Source organism: Hemiscyllium ocellatum, assembly GCF_020745735.1.
Source record: "Hemiscyllium ocellatum isolate sHemOce1 chromosome 27 unlocalized genomic scaffold, sHemOce1.pat.X.cur. SUPER_27_unloc_19, whole genome shotgun sequence".
NCBI classification, from domain to species: Eukaryota; Metazoa; Chordata; class Chondrichthyes; order Orectolobiformes; family Hemiscylliidae; genus Hemiscyllium; species Hemiscyllium ocellatum.
The window spans coordinates 130,346-153,845 of record NW_026867486.1 but is presented as its reverse complement, the minus strand read 5'-3'; the positions used below and the strand labels follow the sequence as shown (position 1 = coordinate 153,845).

Here is a 23,500-nt window from a genome sequence, read left to right as displayed (position 1 = left end):
AAGGGCGGATACACGGACCCGATTGTGACATTCCCCACCAATCCCAAAGCTTGTGGTCCGTACCGACCAATCGGAGAGAGAGATTGCAGAGGGTGGGACAACACGACACGCAAACGCGGCCGCTATTGGTCAGGTGGAGTAAGATGCGATCTGATCGGAGGAGGCGTGGATGACGCGCGTCACAGAAGGTGGAGACGGAATGAAGAAGATAAACAAAGATGGCGGCGCGAGGCTGCGGTTTCTGACGGAGGGAGGGGGGCAGACAGGCATCGTTTACCTCAGAAAATACCTTTAAAACACATTTCACATTAAAGTCGGAACTTTTCAAACAAGAGGTAACGGTTACCGGGTGAACGGGAAAGCAAATTAAAACTGTCGGCGGTGGAGGAGAGAGAGCCGGCGCCCGCGGCTTCTTCGGCGGCGGCCGGAGCCCAGGAGCTCAACAACCCCCCGGAGCTGGAGGAAGGTCCGAGCTCCAAGAAGCGGGGGTCCGGCTGGAGGCTGGATTTACTCAAGGCTTGTATCTATTAACTTATTTAAATGGTACCTACTGTATGGGGGTATGGTTTACATTAAAACCGGAGGATCATGTCAGAGTGTTTGTTTATATTGAGCAGTTGTAGTTGGTAAAATACACTCCCTGGAGGAACACCTTCTATGATGCTGCATTTCTTACCTTCTGCCCTTCCCCCATTTGTTATCTCTCATCTCAATTTTACATTTTCGGTCAAATCTAATATCACATTAATCAGCCTTGGATTTCACTGTATTATTAATTAATCTGTTGGATTATTGTAAAACAAAATTAATGGTGTAATTTCGTTTATGATGTCTGAGTTTGACATTGAAGGTGCAGGTGTGAATACCAGTAAGTTGTAAAAATAAATCAAGAGCTTGTCCTTTTTTAACAAAAAAAGGAGTTTAATGATATTATTGGCACTGTCTCCTTGAGCATGAAGATTCAAGTCTGAGCAACAAACCATTTCATGCTGTCACCCAGTTTAATTCAAGTCGAAGAAAATAATTCTGGCAGGCTAAGATTTATACAACCCAAAATATGATTGATTATCTTGTGTATTCTTACCTTTAAGCCGTAACAGAAGGCATTGCGTGGCAGTTTGAGACTGAAACATGGCTGGAAAGAATGTAGATTGATGAGGAAAATCAAATGGCAGAGTTTGAGACCAAAATCTGTCAGTCTGGCTTGATTGCATGAGTGGTGGTTCTTCAAAAGCACCTTCCAAGTCATGACCTCAACCACCAAGAACAGAGAAGTGTGAACACAGGATTCCGACTGCAAGATATATCGCATTGCTTCTTTGTTATTGACCAAAATGCTGGAACTCACTCCTGAACATTGTTGCAGACCACACCATGTTTGTGAAGCAATTTAAGAGGCAGCTCAGGACCACCTTTTCAAGGTCAGTTTGGAAAGAGTTGTTGGCACAGCCAGTGATATTCGCATCTCATGAAATAGTAAGCAAAGAACCCAGGGCGTTGGAAGCTGAATTTGGCATGGATGGAGGATTGGCTAACGACCACAGTTGTGGTAAGGGGCATGTTCAGGATGGCAACTTGTAACTTGTGGTGTACCACAGGGATCAACGCTGGGGCCAACATTATTTACAATATGTATACGAATTACTTGGATAAGTAAAGTGAATGTACTTTTGCTAAGTTTGCAGAAGAGACAGTTGATGTGAAAGCAGGTGGTGAGGATGACATTAGATATCTGGAGAGGGATATAGACAGGTTAAGCAAATGAACGAAAGCTTGGCAGATGGGAAAATGAGGTCATGCAGTTTGTCAGGAGGTGAAGAACTGAATATTAAATGGAGAAAACTTTAGAATAGAGGGATTTGGAATCACATCCACGAATCTCTTCATCCAATTTCAGTAAGTAATAGGGAGGCAAATGGGAGGTTGGCCTTTTCAATAGAGTATAAATATAGGAAGGTTATAGTGAACCTATGGTAAGGTACTAGTCAGGCCGCAATTGAATACTGAGAACAGTTCAGGGCCCTTTACCTGAGGAAAGATATATTGGCATTGGAGGCAGTCCAGAGAAGGTTGACCATGATGATTTCAGAGATGGAAAGAATGTCTTACGAGAACTGAATAGGTTGGGCCTGTGCTTATTAGAAGTTATAATTAGAGGTTACCTTATTGTCACGTACAAGAGCCTGAGGAGACTTGACAGGCTAAACATGGAAAAATGGGTGAGTCTACGACTAGAGGAAGTTACCTCCAAATAAGAGATTGCATGTTTAGGACAGATAGGAATTTCTCCTGAGGGCAGTAAATCTGTGGAACTTGATACTACAGAGGGCTGTTGAGCCTGGGTTGTTATGTGCATTCTAGGCTAAGATAGATTTTTTTTTAAATCAGTAAGCGAATTGAGGATTATGGGACAATGGCAGGAAGACATGGAATAAATGTTTACCAGAATAATTGTGATCTGAATAAATGGCAGAGTCAACTCAATGGGCTGAACTGAATAGTAAATAGTAATGAGGAAAAGGATACAACTGGCAATTACAGACCAGTCAGTGTTGGGAAGCCTAGAGATTGTAGGGAGTTGGTGGCATTTGGGCATTGTTACTTGATTTATCATCTGGAGTTTCAAATTGATGCTGCTATGGCCCCGATGCAATTTGAAATCAATTTATGTTTCTGGAATATAAAGCTTATCGCTGCTTTGGTGATCTTATGACGCTTGATAAGTACCTATTTTGTTCACTAATGACCTTTTTTTTAAGGAAGGAGATCTTCAGTCCTTTCCTAGTTTGGTGAATGTGTCACTCTTGATCCAAAGTCATGTAGTTGACTCTTAACTGCCCTCTGAATTGGCACTTGGTTTTTGTTGGGAGACAAAGTGTCACGTTCCATGAATGAATAAAGAAAAATATTTAGGACAAGATTGTCATTGTCACTGAGGAGAAAGTGAGGACTGCAGATGCTGGAGATCAGAGCTGAAAATGTGTTGCTGGAAAAGCGCAGCAGGTCAGGCAGCATCAAAGGAGCAGGAAAATGGATGTTTCAGGCATTCCTGAAGAAGGGCTCATGCCCGAAACGTCGATTCTCCTGCTCCTTGGATGCTGCCTGACCTGCTGTGCTTTCCAGCAACATATTTTCAGCAGTTGTCAATGTCACTGTCAGTGAAGGGAAGATTGTGATCTAGTGATACTGGTTAAGTAGCCCAGAGATCTCTGTCTTCTGAGAACAAAAATTAAAATCCCATCATGGATACTAGTGGACTTTATTTTCAATGAATAAAAAGATCTGGAAGTGAGAGTTTGTCTCAGTACTGGCAACCAGGAAACGTTATTGATGAAAACAATGAATTGCAGATGTTGGAGATCAGCAACAACTGGTACAATTGCTGGGGAAACGCAGCAGGTCTGGCAGCATCTGTGGAAAGAAAACAGTTGATGTTTTGAATTCAGCCAAGCTTTGAAGGGCCACCGGACTCAAAACAGTAACACTGTCGTCTCCTCATAGATGCTGCCAGAACTGTTGCTTTTCTCCAATCATTATTGATTATTGTGAAAGTGTTCTTTTAGGGAGGGAAATCTACAATTCACAGCCCTACACACGTGTGTGCACACTCACATCATGTGACTCCAGACCTACGACAATGTGGTTGACTCTCGACGGCCTTCTAGCATGTAGCCAATTGCTCGATCCAAAGGTCATGAGAGCAAATGTTGGACATGCGAGCAACAATCACATCCCACAAAATATTTTCTTGTATATTAAAAAGCATAGGTTAATGAAGGACAGCCAAAACAAACTGCTATGGGAAAGTCATGCACAACTAACTTGATTTGCTTGTAGTTATAAATATTGTTTTAAAATCCTCTTCAGAGAGGACATAGGTTCCATCATTGTTGCAATACTGCATGCAATTCTGTGCTTTCTGCTACAGGAAGGGTGTTATGAAACTTGAAAGGGTTCAGAAAACATTTACAAGGATGCTGCCAGGGCTGGAGGGTTTGAGCTACAGGAAGAGGCTGAACAGACAGGAGCTATTTTCCTTGGAGCTTTGGAGGCTGAGGAGTGACTTTAAAGACGTTTATAAAATCATGAGGGTCATGGGTAGGGTAAATAGGCAAGGTCTTTTCCCTTAGGTGGGGGAATCCAAAATTAGAGGGCATAGGTTTAAGGTTAATGGCAAATGGAGTTTAATATAGATAGGTGTGAGGTCTTACATTTTGTATAGTCAAATCAAGGTAGGAATTTCATGGTGAATGGTAGGACCTTAAGGAGTGTAGTGGAACAGAAGGATCTTGGAGTAGAGGTTCACAGTTCTCTGAAAGTGGAGTCACAGGTAGAAATTTTTTGGCACACTGGCCTTCATCAGTCATGCATTCAGTATAAAATTAGTCGAGATAAGCACCAAATAACAACACGTACCGAAAAGCACCAAATCTGTTTCATCTGCAGTATTTCAAACCAAGAGATGTATGGGTACAGGTTCATAGCTCCTAGAAAGTGGAGTCAGGGGTAGACAGGGTGGTGAAGAAGACTTTCGGCATGTTGCTTTCATCAGTCAGAGCAATGAGTACAGGAGTTGGGATGAATTGTTGCAGCTGTCACAGATTCCACACAACAACACAAGACATGACCCTACCCTTTAATCTGTAAAGTCGCTGTGATAAATGGTGTAACCTGCTGTAGGTAGTAAATCCCTGACACTTTAAAATCAACAATCAGCAATTTATTTAAACAACTCTCGAACAAATGGACGAAACTACTAACAAACTGTATAAATCTAAAACACTTCTACAATGAAAGGGCAGTTGTCCCATATTTTTCCCCCTGGATTTGGTTCGGGTTTTAGTGAGTAGTCTGTCCAAAGCTGCTGCAGGAAGAGATTTTCCTGATTCAACAGATGTTTCTGGCTGACTCTGAAGCTTCCGGGAAAATAGTACCAGCATATTCAGCCTCTCCCTGTAGCTCAAACCTTGCAGCCCTGGCAACATCCTTCCAAACCTCTTCTGAACCCTTTCAAGTTTCACAATGTCTTAAAAAGACATCAACTTTGCTCAACTAATGTGGGAGAATTTTCTGCATGACGCGTTCTGTCTGAAAGAGCCCTCCCCTGTGCTGTGACAGAGCTACAGTGACTTTCAAAAGCCTGACAAATGCTGTCATCAGTCAAAGATTCATTGGGGGAAGCTTCTCAATCACATCTGTAAATGGAGAAAGTGTTTTTAATAATGAGACATGAATAAAGGCTGCATTAATCTTTTGTTCTGAAGATTTACTCATACATCTCAAAACAGAGCAGTCTACGGGAACAAAAGACACCGCTGCCTATTTCCTGACCAGGACTGACTTTGCACAGAAACATGGACGTTTTAAATGAATGGGGTGCCATTCGTTTTAAGATGAGGTGAACTTAAGAGGCATAGCATTGGCTTAGAAATGAGAGACCCTTGACACACACACAGCCAAAATCATCACTGCCATTATTATCAAATTAGAATTTAGGCTGGATAGGCTGGGATGTTTTTCCAGTGGAGCAGAGGAGGTTGAGAGGCAATATTTTTAAACCATGAGGGGTGGAGTTGTGTTAATGATAGCTGTCTCTTCCCTAGGGTGGGGGATTTCAAGACCAAGGACTCATTTTTATGATGAGAGGAAAAGATGGAAAAAAAGATGAGGGGCAAAATATTTACAGAGTGTAGTTCGCCTGGGGAAACAGCTACCAGTGAAAGTAGTTGACATAGGTACATTAACAACATTGAAAAGACATTTAGACAAATACATGTGTAGGAAAGCTTTAGAAAGATATGGGCTAAGTGCAGGGAAATGGGGTTAGTGTTAACAAACATTTTGGTCAGCATGGACCAGTTTTGGCTGAAGGGCCTGTCTCTGTGTAATAATATTCTATGACTTGTGTCCCTTTGTCACTCTGACAGTGTTGAGTTTCCACATGAACCAGGAGAAAGTGAGGACTGCAAATGCTGGAGATTGGAGTTGAGAGTATGGTGCTGGAAAAGCACAGCAGGTCAGGCAGCATCCAAGGAGCAGGAGAATCAATGTTTCAGGCACAAGGACGTCCAGATGAACATCACTGAATAAAATCTGATCTCATTCACCAACTCTGATGCAGAGGTGCTGTTGTTGGATCGGGTGGACAGGTCAGAAGTCACACGACACCAGGTGAGAATCCCAGTAGATTGATTTGAACCCACGAGCTTTCGGAGCACTGTTCCTTCATCAGGTGAAGTGATAAAGGAGCAGCATTGATGAAGGAGCAATGCTCCGAAAGCTTGGGATTTTAAATAAACCTGTTGGACTGTAACCTGGTGTTGTGTGACTTCTGACTTCTTCAACTGCGCATTCATGTTGAACTTGATGGGATACTTTATCCAACTCCACATATTTAAATCATATTGCTTGGAGGGGTTCATTTGAAACCTTTCAGGAGGTGAATTCAACAAGATTGAATTATTGAAAGTTACTCATTTCTAAACTTACATCAGGACTGGTAGTCATATAGATATACAGCACGGAAACAGATCCTTCAGTCCAACCAGGGAGATAGTGAGGAAAGAGATCGATCTGAGACGGGTACAGCTGAGAACAGAAGTGAGTCAAACAGTCAGGGCAGGCAGGGACAAGGTAAGAGTAATAAATTAAACTGCATTTATTTCAATGCAAGGGGCCTAACAGGGAAAGCAGATGAACTTGGCATGGTTAGGAACACGAGACTGGGATGTTGTAGCAGTTATGGAAACATGGCTCAGGGATGGGCAGGACTGGCAGCTTGATGTTCCAGGATACAAATGCAATAGAAGGGGAGGCAAGAGAGGAGATGGGTAGCATTTTTGATAAGGGGTAGCATTACAGCTGTACTGAGGGAAGATATTCCCGGAAATACATCCAAGGAAGTTAGTTGGGTGGAACTGAGAAATAAGAAAGGGATGATCACCTTATTGGGATTGTATTATAGACCCCCAATAGTCAGAGGGAAATTGAGAAACAAAGTTGCAAGGAGATCTCAGCTTTCTGTAAAAATAATAGGGTAGTTATGGTAGGGGATTTTAACTTTCCAAACATAGACTGGGACTGCCATAGTGTTAAAGATTTAGATGGAGAGTGTTAGGACAGAACTTTGTCCTCGCGTGTTCGTTTAGAGGAGAGACCACAGACACTCAATTAATTGGCACAAGCTCGCGTTTATTTCAGAACCGTGGCTGATTTCAGTGAAGTACATGCGTTCACTGGAGAAGGTGTACACGTTCTGCTGCTTTTCCAAAAGTCCGCGCCTGATATATTTTTTCACTAAGCTAATGCTACGTAATCACTCACACACATGATCTCCCGCACACAAAGTGTCTCCTGTGACAGAGCTAAATTCGGCCTTGGCAAATATCCACGAGACGGTTTCCAGTCTGGTAAACAACAGCTCAGCCACCTGTTATGGCCTTGGCAGCTACGCTGAGAAGAGCCGGCCATTGTGCTGCCTGACCTTGGCAAATATCCACGAGACAATTCCAGTCTGGTAAACAACAGTCCAGCTGTACAGGCAGTTTCGGTCAGCAGTCCAAACAACTGCTCCGCAGTGCCCCCCGATTCCCAAGCAGTAATTACAATTCTACCCTGCCTAGGCCTATTTTATATTATATATATATCCCAACACTCCCTCCCTTGGCCTCTACTGAGGCCACATCAACCCATACCGTTACAAACGCAATGTCGCGCGGCAACAGAGGACGGGTGTGTCGGCGGACGCCCCCACACATCCCTTTGGCTTCTCCGAACACGTTATCTCAACCAGGCCGACCGGTTCTAGGGAGACATCAGTTCAGGGTGAAGGGGTCCCTAAGCAGCATACCACTATAAAACAAGCAACAAGCGAAAATTAACAATTAGTAGGCAATTCTAGGTTACTTCTTTTAAAGAAAACAACTACAAAAGCTCCCTCAAAACCAACAAAACTACAAAAAAAAGTATAACTGAGTATGATAACAAATGGAAGAGAACCAGAGGAAAACACAAAGTGGATGAGTTAGGATGCCTGCAGAATGAAGGTCCGCTGTCCAAAGAACACCCAATTGTACAACCTCCCATTAAAATCGGTCGTATTATATCATGACATCCTAAACTAACTTTTAAACTACTGACATCATGTCAAATCCTTTTGTAATAGGATTAAGTCGGTTCTGGAAGCTGCCACAAAACTGGCACTTTCATCTGTCAAAAATACTGAGAATACATTGTACTGGGTCCACGATTTTCCTTCTATCAAGCTGCTTTGCAAGCCAGAAACTTGACCAGATTCCCGACACGGATACAAAAGCCAGGCATCTGTTAAAACCACATGACCACAGGCCACCATTCTGAAGGTCAATGCACGACTGTGCCTGTCTTAGGTTGTCCCTCGCTCGAGGAATCTTACCCGTCATTGGCTAAACAGTCATCTTCACTGACCAATAAAAACCCACATCCATTTCACAGCCGTCAAGGACGGACACAAGCCAGTTACCACTGCCCATCACTGTGATCAGCGGCCCTCCAGACCAATCGAAGCCATTTAGGAATACCAGATAATGGCTAGGAATCTCTTGAGTGAACAATAGTCTCTTTAGTTCTGAGGAATAGAGCACTTCACAATCTCTAACTGCAACATAAAAGCACAAATTTACCTGTTGCAAATTTGAATGGGAAAAAAAATATACAACTGGGGGGGTCTCTGGACTACAGCCCTCACTTTCTGAGGCCCGAAAGTAGAAGGATTAGAAATGAGTGACACAGTTATAAAGCAAAATCATATATTGTCCCGCGCTTCTCTCTCAGGCACAGCTCCTCCATTCCCTCTGGTTCTGATCCCGTAATCTTTCCTTGGGGTGCCCCCATCACAGGCTCCACCAGCACCGCTGCCTGGTGTGCGGGTGGGAGGTCATCCTTTCCCGTCAGGGCACGGTCAATCGTTCGTGTCACAAGCGTCCTGATACATGGTATACAACAACAACCACAGGTAATAAAGATAGCAACAGAGATGCATAAACCAAGGGCCAGCTGTCCTAGCACAGTTCCCCATCTACCGAATGTGCTATTCAGCCAATCTATGACTGGGTTTTTAATCCCCGACTGTTGCTTCAGTTCAGTGGCTAGGGCTCGGAGTTCTATCAAGGTCTGCGTGAGCTTGCCATCCGGGCCTGTGTTGTTTGATATTGAGGTACAGCACGTTTCTCCGAACAGTGCACAGACCCCCCCCTTTCTCGGCCAGTAACATGTCCAGGGCCATCCTATTCTGCAGGGTCATAAGGGAAGTCTGAGCAAGCTGCTCGTGGATCGCGTCAACCGCATCTCGGGTTACGTTGGCAAGCCTTTGGACATTATAATGGATGAGATTGATTCTATTGGTGTGTTTATTTATCGTGACGGGGAAGATGGCCACAAAAAGGGGAAAGCTCTCAAAGCCGGAGGCCACCTCGTCTATTAGTTTATACTCATCGGGGATGTTTCTGGCCTGACCGATTGCATCGATCCAGACCCCATGAGGGTTCTTTAAATCCACTATTGGGTTGATGTTTCGCCTATGTTGGGCATGGCGATCGAGTCCCCGGGGTGGCTTCTGGAAGGTGTAATCACCAGGTGCTCGTGGGGACATAAAGAGCGGGGCATTCAGGGTTACTAGGACACAACTCCCTTCCCAATTTAGAGGCAACCAATTGTACAGGATCCTACCTCCGCAGTACCACCACAGGTCCGCTCGGCTTACCGTTAATTCGGCTGCTTCACTCTTCGTGAGGAAACGGGTTCTGTTGCAGCTGGCTTTGTCAATTGTACCAACTTGATATCCTCGGGTAAGCGATCTTGTGTGGGGTCGGAGTCCAATACCACCGTCGCTCCGCATGGGTCCTTTGATACCTGTATGGAGAATCTTACAACAGGGCAAAAACCTATCCACATCAGGATCTGGCTACTGCCCCTCATTTCCAGCCTCCCATTCAGAAAAAGACCTGTTTCTTCTTACTCTTTTCCCACTTGCCAACCTGTTTTATATCCACCTCAATAAACTAGATCTATTCCTACATTCTTTAACTTTACGCATTAATCCCTTATTGAGACTTTGTTAAAAGTCTTCTGAAATTCCAAATAAACCACCTCCACTGGCTCCCTTTCAGTAACTATTATTTACATCCTCAAAACATTCCAGTAAATTTGTCAAGCTTGACTTCCCTTTCATAAATCTATGCTGACTGTCTCCAATTCTGCTAATGGTTTCTAAATGCTCAGCTATTCAAGCTATGGATGATCCATTTACTCTGTAATCCCATGTATTTTAGGAGACAGATAGAAAAGTACAGCACAGAAGATTTCCCTCCTTGCTGATCAAGAATCTATATTTAACACCACATTTTAGCAGAACAGTTCCAAAGATTCCCAATTCTCCATAAGGAAGAAAAATTGTTCTAATCTGTGGCCTTTGAAACAGAGACTCTGAATTTAAGATTATCCCACCAGATGAAACTTCAAACCACTCAACATCTTAATTTTCGATTAATAACCACTCACTCTGCAAAGCTCCTGCAGATACATACAAAGCCTGTTCTCAAAAGACAACCCATCCCTTCCAAATGCTCTCTGAACACATACACCCGTTCTTAAATAGAGGTGCCTAACATTGTGCCGTGTTCCAGATATGGTCTCCATAAATGCCCTCTTTTACTGAAGCATAGTCTCTTACTCACTTTCTTCTAATACATTTTGATCCTTTAGCCCTATCTAAGTCCTTCTTGAAAAACATTCAATGTTTTAGACTTAACCACCTTCTGTGGCATAGAATTGTATGGACTCGCCACTCTCTGGGTGAAGAAATGTTTCCTCATCTCAGTTTTAAATGGCCTAACCCCTATCCTAAGCCTGTGACCCATGGGCTCTCCTGAACATAACTTCCCTTTCAAATACAGTTTTTTCCATGGTTTTTCTCCACAAGTGTTCTCATCACTATCCTTTTTAAGAGTTTTGACAGATCATAATTTCATTTTCCTCTGCAACAGCACAGTGAAAATATTTAATGATAATAAAAAAAGTACTGGTGATGTTTAAGTAAAAAATGACCACTTTCACCTTTAGATTACCTCATCTGTTTTTTGACTATGCTTTTATTCCTTAGAATACTTCATTGTAATCTTGATTTTAACATTCCAAATGCAACTTTCTAATTCCTTTTTTCGTCTGATGCTTTTGCTTTAATCAATTTATTCTTGAAAGCTCAAACCTAAATGTATTTTCTTCAGTCAGACTATATTACCTTGCTCTCTGTTCAACTGGTTTTAAAACATTCTCCACGGTTATCTCACTATTCAAACTGTTTCTTTTAAATGTTGCCACTAAAATAAACATCCTGTTGCCTTTATCTTTCAGACTCTATCTTTTTTGATCTGAACCTAATTTGGTCATTACTATCATGTGTTAAGAGTTGAACCTTCAACCTTCAAGTCATTCACTTTTCTGTTTAACCACCTAGAACCAAAACTGGAAACGTTCCTGGTCAGACATGCAAACTGCTGATTAACAACCAGTCCAGGATGAGCCCCAAAGCCCTTTCTCATCTGTTGTCTATACAATTAACGTGTGCATTATCATGATTCTGTTCCTACTTCAAACATCTCTGAACATTAGAACATAGAACATCGAAAAATACAGTGCCGTACAGGCCCTTAAACATCCTCAATTATAGCGTATTTTATTATAGTACTTAGTTCCAACACATCAAAACTGGCTGCACACCCAACTGAACTGTTCAAACAAACTAACAATTTTCTTCTTTAGATACAAATCCACCTTTCTGTGATGACCCAGCAGAATTTATCAGGATGCAAACAAGCTTAAGGCTGTTGTCTCAAGGTTAATTCCAACTTATCCTGCTTAATGTCTAAGCCTATAAAGTTTCCCAAAGCCTGACTTCCAATGTTAAAATTGACTTTAAACATAGCTATAATAATTAAGAAATATTGCAATGTTCCTAGCTTCCCATATCCTCAAACACCAATTTATCAATTCATGCTTGACTAACTTTAAAGCCTGTTCCTAACTTGTAAACATATTTATATATTTACTTCCATTTATTCAGTATTTAATATTTAAAATGTAAAAGTCATACAGTTCCCAATTTTGAAATCCACTGTAATCACCCAGATTTATTACCCTAATTTAGATCCAAAATTAGTTTTCTTAAGTACTCCTGACCAATCATTTCTTAATTACAATACTTTAGGTCGTAAAATAATCAGAGCTGTCTTACAATAATTTGTCAATTCAAGTTAAAAAAAACTTCTAATGCATGAACAATGGCCGAATCCAAGGTCACAGATAATAACCATGGAAGTTTTCGTTTTTACAACAACCTACTGTTGAACTGAAACTTCAACTGTCCTTCATATATTGCTTTTATGTAAAGATAAAAGAGATTAGTTAGAAAAGGATAGTTAGGCAGTCATGACTTGTAAAAGAACAGAAGTTATCAACCTTAAAAAAATCATGTTAAGTTTCCATAAAAATCACATTTAAAACAGTCCTGGAACTCAAGCTCTAAGAAGAAAACCCAAGCATTCAATCACCAACAAACAAGTGCATTTAAACCAGATCACAAAGGGTTAAAGTTTCTGCAGGCTGTACAGATTTTTCACTCTCGCTCTCTTTCACACAGACACACTGTCCGTTATGCTCGCAGCACTCGCTCTCTCTCTCTCTCTTTGGGTCGGCCCCTCACTCTCTGTCTTTTCGCACACAGACCCTCACACACACACACAGACTCTTTCTCTCACACATTGACATACAAATTCAGATATTAAGTTCCTCCATCTGACCCCCTCCCTGTCGGGATCCGCCCTAGAACAGTACGTCTTTCAAAACCTGACCTTCGCTTGGCAGATCTCTCTTCTTAACAACTGGTCTACGCTACCAGTTTTACGCTACGGAGCCCTTGTTACCTCCAAGTTTTTATGCTACGGAGCCCTTGTTATCTCCAAGTTTTACGCTACTTTAGATTTTAAAAAATGACTTACCAGCCAGGATTCTGCGCCTCTGTGGCCAAGTTAAATTAATTTGGGTTGGTGAGGATCGGAAAGCAGACAAGAACTAACTCAAAAGTTAACTACTGGAAGCCTTAGATGTAACAGGCGCTTCCTCACCTTAAAATTTTCGGCCGAAAAAATTGTCTGCCCACTGACCTGCCAACCTGCAGTCTCTTCCTCCCCCGTTCAGGGTCACCAGATGTTAAACTCCGAGCCTTAGCCACTGAATTGAAGCATCAGTCGGGGGTTAAAAACCCAGTCATAGATTGGCTGAATAACACATTCGGTAGATGGGGAAATATGCTGGGACAGCTGGCCCTTGGTTTATGCATCTCTGTTGCTATCTTTATTACCTATGGTTGTTGTTGTATACCATGTATCAGGACGCTTGTGACACGAACGATTGACCGTGCCCTGACGGGAAAGGATGATCCCCCACCCGCATACCAGGCAGCGGTGCTGGAGGAGCCTGTGATGGGGGCACCCCAGAGAAAGATTACGGGATCGAAACCAGAGGAGATGGAGGAGCTATGCCCGAGAGAGAAACGCGGGACAATATATGATTTTACTTTATAACTGTATCTCTCATTTCTGATCCTTCCCCTTTAAGGCCTCAGAAAGTGAGGGCTGTGGTCCAAAGACCCCCGAGTTGTGTATTTTTTTCTTCCGCGTTCAAATTTGCAACAAGTAAATTTGTGCTTTTATGCTGCAGTTAGAGATTGTAAAGTGCTATATGCCTCAAGACTCAAGAAACTATTGTTCACCCAAGAGATTCCTAGCCATCATCTGCTATTCCTAAATGGCTTCGATTGGTCTCGAGTGTCATTGATCGCAGTCCTAACAGGCCGAAGGGCCTGTTTCCACACCGTCAGTAATCTAACCTAACCTAACAAGTGAAAACACACTGGATTTTAAGACCAAGCAGCATATTTGTCAATTCCGTGCACAACTTGCTTGCTGTCGGTCACCGGGCTGGGATTTGTCAGAGCAGAGATTTGCAAGGTGATGGAAGGTTTGCTTTTCGGTTGGAGGGAGGGAAGGCTGCTTAGCACTTGTATTTTTAAAAGACTTTTGTTGTGAATCCAGTGGGATGGGTTTCATTTTCTCTTGAACAGAAGACTCTTAGTACAAAATGTTTTCTGGATGCTGTTCTAGACATAACAGCAGCATCTTAAGACCTGCCCAAGTGTGCCAGGATACCAGATCAACAATGAACTGAACTTATTCTGGCGTGTAAACTCCAATCATTATTGATCATCGGTAACTAATCCCTCCAAAACGTGAACCTCGACACAAATATCAATTCTTAATTCCTTCATCTACACACATGCATTGGGTTAATTAAATGGTTAAGCGTTTAAGACTTCACTAGTGACGTGATAAGCATTTCAGAATGTTTACACAAATTCCTTTATAATTATTGCATAATTTTGCGTTTTAATAAAACAAGCCCTGGGGCTGCTATAATTCAGAACTGGGTGAAACAGTTGAATTCATGTTGTGATCCAGGCGACTGTGGCCTAGAAAGAAGCAGTACATTCCTATCACAGCAGTCAGTGTTTATAAAGACATTAAACAAAATAAACACTAACTTTAAAAATGATGTTAATATGTACGTTATGCTTTCTGGTTTAATTCTGACTATACTTAAAGTTTCTCTGATAAAGACATGTCTAAGCTTAAAGTTGTTCAGTTTTATAGGGTCATAAGTTGTTAAACAGAAGTCTCTTCAGCTCCAACCTCTCTCAAAAGAGGTAAAATCTCCATTTCCCAGCTCTTCACTATGGATGCACGTTCCGACGAGTTCAAGCTAACCTGTTGGTTATTTTCTTTTGCAAGATGATATGTAACATCTCCTGTTGACTCTTCCGCTCGTTTCAAAGCAGGCAAACGTTCGACTCCTTTAAAACGATTTAAACTGACACTGGCATTCCTGTTGAAGGGCTTCTGCCCAAACCGTCGATTCTCTGGCTCCTTGGACGCTGGCTGACCTGCTGCGCTTTTCCACCTTGACACTGGATTTCCGCACGGTCAACGACGATATTGCCGTTGTACTCTGCGCACCAGTTATATGTCCGCTGATTTCTCTCTGCCGGCTGCGAACACTGTAAATTGTGACCAAAAACCTTTCCCCCAACAAACACACACAGATAAACTGAAACCAAAAGATCTTCCTGAAGTCTTTGTGACGACGCAACGTTTATTGATGCTTAACTAGTGCGTTTTGCAAAACAGGAGTCTGTCCCTTTTCAGGCTATCCTAGCTCCGTAACAATTTACTGAAAAAAAATCAAAACATCTCTGAATTCTGTCCGGAGTGGATTTCAGTACCAGCCAAAAGGCAAATCAAAACCAGGATGTACAGCACGGAAACAGACCCTTCGGTCCAACCGGTCCATACCGACCAGATATCCCAACCCAATATAGTCCCACCTGCCAGCACCCGGCCCATCTCCCTCCAAACCCTTCCTATTCATATACCCATCCAAATGCCTCTTAAATGTTGTAATTGTACCAGCCTCCACCACTTCCTCTGGCAGCTCATTCCATACACACACCACCTTCTGTATGAAAAAGTTGCCCTGTAGGTCTCTTTTATATCTTCCCCTCTCACCCTAAACCTATGCCCTCTAGTTCTGGATTCCCCAACCCCAGGGAAAAGACTTTGCCTATTTATCCTATCCATGCCAGTCATAATTTTGTAAACCTCTATAACGTCATCCCTCAGCCTCCGACGCTCCAGGGAAAACAGCCCCAGCCTGTTCAGCCTCTCCCTGTAGCTCAGATCCTCCAACCCTGGCAACATCCTTGTAAATCTTTTCTGAACCCTTCCAAGTTTGGCAACAGCGGGGAGACCCAGAAATGGAAAAGACTGAAGGGGGAAGTCAGCGGTAAATCTTTTGAAGAGGTTACAAAGGAGAGACCTCTGTCTGCAGCGGGAATGACCCCCACAGTAGCAGGTCGAGGTGGACGGCATTTAAGGAGAAGCTGGATACAGACGTCAGGGAGAAAGGAACTGAAGGGAATGCTGCTGTAAGGGAAATCAAGTGTGAGCAAGTGAAGGGGAGGTGCGTAGAGGCTCACATGGGTCAGAAATACTGAGAGAGACCAGTTGAGCTGAAGGACCTGACTGGAGACTCAATGGGACAGAGAGTGAAATCTTGGATCCACCTGCAAGAGAAGGAGAAACACGTGATTTACCTTCCAGGATTAAGCAAGCCCCGCAGATTCTGCAGATCACTTTATTGGTCAGAGCACTGAGTATAGGGGTTGGGGTCTGGACAGGACGTTGGTTAGGCCACTTTTGGAATACACAGGAACCTCGATTATCCAAAGGACACATGCAGGGTGTATTTCCGTCGCTTGACGATTAGATCCCTTCCAGTGAGGAAACAGGCCCAACCAGTCCACACTGACCCTCCGAAGAGTAACCCACCCAGACCCATTTCCCTCTGACTAATGTAACTAACACTACGGGCAATTTAGCATGGCCAATTCACCCTGACCTGCACATCTTTGGACTGTGGGACGGAACCGGAGCACTAGGAGGAAACCCACGCAGACGCAGGGAGAATGTGCAAACTCCACACAGTCTGTCGCCTGAGGCAGGAATGAAACCCGGGTCCCTGGTACTGTGAGGTAGCAGCACTAACCACTGAGCCACCGTGCTGGTTCATCTAATTCTGGATAATCGAAGTTCCTCTGTATTATGCGCACTTCTGGTCTATCAGAAGGATGTTCCCCCGTGTGGACCCACTGGTGGATCTGGAGGCCGGATGAGTGGGGGAAGCCCTTGCCACAGACGGAGCAGGTGAAGGCGTCCTCGCCGGTGTGCACCAGCTGGTGCCGCAGCAGGGTGGATGAGTGAGAGAAGCCCTTGCCGCAGACGGAGCAGGTGAAGGACGCTCCGCGGTGTGGACCTGCTGGTGCCGCAGCAGGGTGGACGAGTAAGGGAAGCCCTTGCCGCATATGGAGCAGGTGAAGGGCCGCTCCCCGGTGTGGACCCGCTGGTGATTGTGCAGGCTGGACGAGTGAGAGAAGCTCTTGCCACAGACGGAGCAGCTGAATGGCCTCTCCCCGGTGTGGACCCGCTGGTGGGTCAGCAGGTGCGACGAGCGGGTGAAGCCCTTGCCGCAGACGGTGCAGGTGAAGGGCCGCTCCCCGGTGTGGACCTGCCGGTGCTTGAGCAGGGTGGACGAGTGAGAGAAGCCCTTGCCGCACACCGAGCAGGTGAAGGGCCGCTCCCTGGTGTGGACCCGCCAGTGCATGAGCAGGCTGGACGATTCGCTGAAGTCCTTCCCGCACTCGGAGCAAGCAAACGGCCTCTCCCCGGTGTGGAGCCGCTGGTGGGTCAGCAGGTGGGGCAACTGGGTGAAGCCCTTGCCGCAGACGGAGCAGGTGAAGGGCCGCTCCCCGGTGTGGACACGGCGGTGGATCTCCAGCATGGAGGGGTAGCGGAATCCTTTCCCGCAATCCCCACACTTCCACGGTTTCTCCATGGCGCGCGGAATGCCTCCTGAGACTTCCTTTCCCCACAGTGGGCAAACTGGCTCAGGCACGTGCCCCTGTGGTTCAGGTAAAGATGATACTTTAAGAGCCTACTGAAGCAGACAAAAACGTTCAAAGAATTTGCCCCTTCTGGACTGAAAGAGGGACGTCTCTCCTGTCCCACGAATCAAGGGGCTCTGTCAGACCTTCACATGGTACTCAGTTGGGGAGCTCTATCTGCAAAGCTGCTCTTCTCATATCCTGTGAAAAGGGGATTACAAAAGTCATTGCTGCCTGCACATGACAGGAATTCAGAACAGATCATTCTAGTTTCTGTAGAACTTCCCTAAAACAACCAAGTTACAATATGCAGATGCCAGTGTTGGGCTGGGGTGTACAAACATAAAAAAAATCACACATCACCAGGTTGTAGTCCATTAGATTTGTTTAGAAGTTCGAGCTTTCAGAGCTCTGCACCTTCATCAGGTAGCTAGTAAAACCTCCAGGCGAAAAAGACAGCAGATGCTGGAGATCAGTGTGGTGCTGGAAAAGCACAGCAGGTCAGGCAGCATCCGAGGAGCAGGGAAAAAAAATAAAAAAAAAATCGACATTTCGGGCAAAAGCCCTTCATCAGGAATGAGGAAAGAATGAGGACACTTTCCTCATTCCTGAAGACGGGCTCATGCCCGAAACCTCGATTCTCCTGTTCCTTGGATGCTGCCTGACCTGCTGAGCTTTTCCAGCAACACATTTCCAGCTCTGATCTCCAGCATCTGCAGACCTCATTTTCTCCTATAACCTAGAGTTGTGTGATTTTTAACTTTAAAAAGTGTTGCAAATCTCCACCCCCCCCCCTCTCTCTCACACACACACACACACACACACACACTTTTCTTCAATTCTCACTCTGCTGTTTCTGATATTACCCATCCCCCAGTATTGTCCAGAAAGGGACTTATTACCTAAAAAAGCTGTAAAACTCCATCCCACACACTCTTTAACACTTGCTGTACCTAATATTTCCCCCCCGCCCATGCTCCAGCAGGGTCTGACTGATGCTCATTGACTGAGCCACACTCACCTCTTCCTGGACACAGCGACCCTCCAAACCAACACAACATCAGCTCCCCATAACCCTCCCGCAACGGCGCATGTGCAGGAGCATCCGGTCACGTGAATCGAGGGACCGCCGTCGTCACAAAGGCCGCGCGTTCATTGGACGGAGCACAAGTCCGTGTGGCGGCGCTGGTCTTTGTTACGCCCACGTGACCTCCCTCCTCCTCCACCCCCCACGCTCCCCTCCCTTCACCTCGACACGGGGAGGCATGACCAATGGGAAGCTTTGGAGGACCGGAAGGAAGGCTGGTCCTCCTACCAAAGCATCCCCTCATTGTCTGAATGCGGAAGTTGGATCATGAGCTCCTGCTGCTCTCTCTCTCTGAATGAAGATTGAGTGTTACCCCAGACTGCACCACCCTCTGTGAGTACAGCACCCTCTCTTCTCACCCCTCCTAATCCATTTCTTTCCTCATTTTGGGATTAAACTGTTGGTTTGTAGGAAGTGAAGTGAAAGGAGGTGAACTCAGGAAAGGTGCATATGCTGGATGCATTGGTCTAGATCGCTGTCTCTGTCTCTCTGTGTCTGTCTTTGTTCCTCTGTGTCTGTGTGTCTCTCTCTCTGTCTCTCTCGTGTCCTTCATCAGGAATTGCGGAGGGGGAGGGGTGGAAAGGGTGCTGAGAGATAAATAGGAAGGTGGGAGTGGGGCTGGGGGTAAGGTAGATGCAGGTTGGGGGTGGTGGTGATGGCAACAGGGTGGAGCAGATTGGTGGGAAGGAAGGTGGACAGGTGAGACAGTTCAAGAGGGTGGTGCTGAGTTGGAGGGTTGGAGCTGGGGTGGGAGGGGGGAGGGAATGTGAGGAAACTGATGATATCGATGTTGATGCCATGTGGTTTCAGGGTCCTAGGCCACCTGATACCTGGAGGAAGAATGCCTCTGCATTGGGACCCTCCAACCATACAGGATCAATATTGATTTCACCAGTTTCCTCATTCCCCCCACCCCCCCCCCCCCCCCCCCATCCCAGATACAACCCTCGAACTTGGGACTGCTCTTTTGAACTGTCCCACCTGTCCATCTGCCTTCCCATCTATCTGCTCCACCCTCCTCTCTGACCTGTCACCTTCTTCCCCTGCTTTCATCTACCCATAGCATTCTCAGCTCCCTTCCCCCAGTCCCACCTCCCTCCCATTTATCTCTCAGTCCCTTTGGGCCCACCCCACATTCCTAATCAAGGGGCTATGCCAAAAACGTCAAACCTCCTGCTCCTCAGATGCTGGCTGACCTGCTGTACTCTTGCAGCACCAGACATTTTGGTGCTTATTTGTCTGGATGTTCTGATGTGACTCATTCACAGATGTGAAGTCACATTTGAGAAAAACTCCTTCATGGAATGTGGGCTTTCTTTTTGGCAAGGCCAACAATGTTTTTGTCACTAACTGCCCTTCAGACAAGAGGATTGCCAGACTTTAGGGGGCATTTTAAAAGTCAAGCACGTGAGCCGTCATATGCAGGCAGCACCAAGTTAACGCTGACGGATTTCCTTCCCTGAAGAGCGTTATTGAATCAAATGGGTTTTCAGAAAAGTTTCATTTTCTCAATGACTGAGACTAGTTTTCAATTCAGATTTTTAAAAAAATTTAAATTTAATTTCCCCAATGTTTGTTTTTACTGGTATTTGAACCCATGAGCCCAGATTATTTGCCTGGGGCCTCTGGATTGCTGGTCCAGTGTTGTTGTTATAACATCACTGACTCACCTGGACAGCATTGAGAGTCATACAGATGTATAGCACACAAAGAGACCCTATGTGCAACTGGTGCATGCCGAGCACATAGCCAAAATTGATCTAGTCCGATGTGCCAGCACGTCCCTCCAAACCCTTCCCATTCATATTCCCATCCAGATGCCTTTCAAATGTTGCAATTGTCCCAGCCTCCACCACTTCCTCTGGCAGCTCATTCCATACACGCACCACCCTCTGACTGACAAAGTTGCCCCTTAGGTCCTTTTTATGTCTTTTCCCCTCTCACCTCTAGTTCTGGACTCTCCCACCCCAGGGAAAAGACCTTGTCTATTCACCCTATCCATGCCCCTCATCATTTTATAAACCTCAATAAAGGTCACCCCTCAGCCTCCGATGCTCCAGGGAAAACAGCCCCAGCTTATTTAGCCACTCCCTATAGCTCAAACCCTGGCAACATCTTTGTAAACATTTTCTGAACCCTTTCAAGTTTCGTTTAACTGTACAGTAAAAATCATACTGGACTTGGATATATCTCGTGTTACTGTGCAATATGTATTTATGTATGGTTGTATTAATTTGATTTATAATTTATTTCTAGTTATATCATAGAGTGTTGTAGCCATGTTGTGTGTTCAAAGTTTGGGAGAAGATAGTAGTGTTATGGATGCGGATCATTAGCTGTTTTCCTGTTTGTCCTATGTAGTGTTTTGTGCAGTCCTTATTGTGTACAAAATTCCATGCAAGGACTGCACAAAACACTACATAGGACAAACAGGAAGACAGCTAACGATCCGCATCCATGAATACCAACTAGCCACGAAACGACACGACCAGCTATCCTTGGTAGCCATACACGCAGATGACAATCAACATGAATTCGACTGGGACAACACTAGTATTATAGGACAAGCCAAACCGAGAACAGCCAGGGAATTCCTAGAGGCATGGCACTCATCCACAGATTCAATCAATAAGCACATCGACCTCGACCCAATATACCGACCACTGCAGCGGACAGCTGGAACTGACAACCGGAAGTGGGCAGAGACAAACCACTATAAATGCCGGAGGAAAGATCACAGAAGCGCTTCACAGGAGGCTCCCAAGCACTGAGGATGTCACCTAGACAGGGGACGAAGCGTCTGCAATACAAACTCCCAGTTCAGCGAACAGAACCACAACATGTCATGTATTTCCACTCATACCCGTTACAGGACAGGAGAATACTGGGCTCAATGCTGACTCTGTGGATGAATCTAGTCAGACTCATTCCTCTCTATATCCAGAGAGTCCTGTAAGTGTATTCCTCTATAGGGTCCCTCCAGTCTCACTTGGGTATTGAGCGACTCCACTACAGTCATCCTCAGAGCGAGCATGTTCTAGGTCTTGTTACCAAAGCAAAGTTCTTGCTCTGATTCTCTTTCCCCCCCCCCCCCCCCCAACATCTTGGTCTGTCAATATGGTAGAAAGAGAGGTGGGGGGGCAGATAACTAGGTTAGCAAACTGCATGAGGGTGGCATGATGGCTCAGTAGGTAGCACCGATGCCTCAGTGCCAGGGACCTGGGTTCAATTCCAGCCTCGGGCGACTCTCCGTGTGGGTTTCCCCCGAGTGCTCCGGTTTCCTCCCACAGTCCAACCTTGTGCAGGTGAGGGTGGGTTGGCCGTGCTAAATTGCCCAGAGTGTTCAGGGATGTGTAGCTTAGGTGCACGTGTCAGGGGTAAATATAGGGGAATGGGTCTGGGTAGGATACTCATCACAGGGTCGGTCTGGACTTGTTGGGTCGGTATGGACTTGTTGGGCCGAAGGGCCTGTTTCCACACTGTAGGGGTTCTAATTCTTAACTTTTCTTGGAGCTAGATCTGTCAAATGTCAGGAATCAGAAAAATTGGGAGGGAGAGTGTGTGGGATGGAGACTCACAGGTGTTGGGTTATGGGCGTGGAATGAATATTCCGTGAAATCGATCTGTTAAACTCTGAGATTCTACGTGATACTGACAGCGATGACTTTCTAATTGACAGGCTTTCACAGGAGGATTTACCTGCATATCTTGAACTAATTGCCTCAGCCAGCTTGACTCATTGGGACTGGAATTTTATCCATCTTTTGAGTGGAGAAGGAGGATTGTCCCGCCTGCTTCCAGAGATCTGACTGGTAAAGCACTGAGATGCCGCTGTTCGAGGGTGGAGGGAGCTTTACCGGAGCGGAGAGTTAGCCAGCCGGCCACCCGCAGCAGAGTGGGACGTCAGAGGGAGCGTCGAACCTGGAGGGAGCCCGCGCCGTGGGGAAACCGTGGAAGTGTGGGGAATGCGGGAAGGGGTTTCGAGTCCCCTCTGAGCTGGAGATCCACCGGCGCGGTCACACCGGGGAGAGGCAGTTCTCCTGCCCCGAGTCCGGGAAGGCCTTCATTGGGTCCTCCAAGCTGCTGAGGCACCGGCGGGTCCACACCGGGGACAGGCCGTACCCCTGCCCCGAGTGTGGCAAGGCCCTTCACCCAGCTGTCCCACCTGCAGACGCACCGGCGCCTCCACACACCAGGGAGAGGCCTCTCACCTGCCCCGGGGGCGGCAAGGCCTTCAATCGATCGCCGACCCTGCGGACGCACAGGCGCCTTCCCAACGTGACCGCACGGAGTTGAAGTCTGCAGCGAATCCCACCCAGGACTGGGGGGGGATCGTGCCCGTGGGGGGGATTGTGCCCCGTTCGAAGACAGTGGGTGAAGCGGGAAGGGAGCGAGGCTTCCTTTCTACCGGACTGGCCGCTCTCGCTCCCTTTGCTTCCCGTGGGACCGATGCTGTTTGAGGCTGGGACTGCACGTTCCCCGGGCCAAAGATCTGCAGGAGCTGAGGAAGTGCACTCCTTTCACACCGGATGGTAAATCATGTTTGTCCCATCTATTTCAGTCTTAAATACCCTCCGTGACCTGGCCTCCCAGCCTCCTGTGGCAGTGAATTCCACAGATTCCCCACTCTCTGTCTGAAGAGGTTTCTCCTTATCTCCGTTCTAAAAGGTCTAAGGCTGTGCCCTCGGCTCCTGGTCTCTCCTACCAATGGAAACATCTTCCCAATGGCCACAGATAGATCAAAGTCAAATACAATAGCCTCTATTCCATTGAGTGTCCAGCACACTTTACAACACTTTGTAAAATCAGGAGTGCCATTGATGAGG

The 23,500-nt window shown here is 45.6% G+C and overlaps 2 protein-coding genes across 5 annotated transcripts in view; one reads left to right on the top strand and one right to left on the bottom strand.

Moving 5' to 3' along the window:
- The window catches only part of LOC132807601 (zinc finger protein 239-like), a 42,988-nt gene that overhangs the window by 12,639 nt on the left and 6,849 nt on the right, over positions 1 to 23,500 (top strand). The window contains exons 1-2 of one of the 2 annotated variants that reach the window (XM_060821652.1): positions 18,893 to 19,007; positions 22,354 to 23,206. The gene's annotated coding sequence lies outside the window, so the exon portion shown is untranslated. Of the gene's footprint in view, positions 1 to 18,892; positions 19,008 to 22,353; positions 23,207 to 23,500 lie in introns of those variants that run through there. The other variant, XM_060821654.1, reaches the window with a different exon arrangement.
- Positions 14,427 to 23,500, bottom strand: part of LOC132807603 (gastrula zinc finger protein XlCGF49.1-like) — a 49,620-nt gene continuing 40,546 nt past the window's right edge. The window contains exons 1-3 of one of the 3 annotated variants that reach the window (XR_009641974.1): positions 18,609 to 18,961; positions 16,693 to 17,788; positions 14,427 to 16,210 (exon numbers count right to left, since the gene is read on the bottom strand). Coding sequence is in view for 2 of the 3 variants with exons in the window: in XM_060821655.1 (XP_060677638.1) it covers positions 16,747 to 17,538 (792 nt within the window). In the remaining variant the exon portion in view is untranslated. Of the gene's footprint in view, positions 17,789 to 18,608; positions 18,962 to 23,500 lie in introns of those variants that run through there. The other 2 variants (XM_060821655.1, XM_060821656.1) reach the window with 2 other exon arrangements.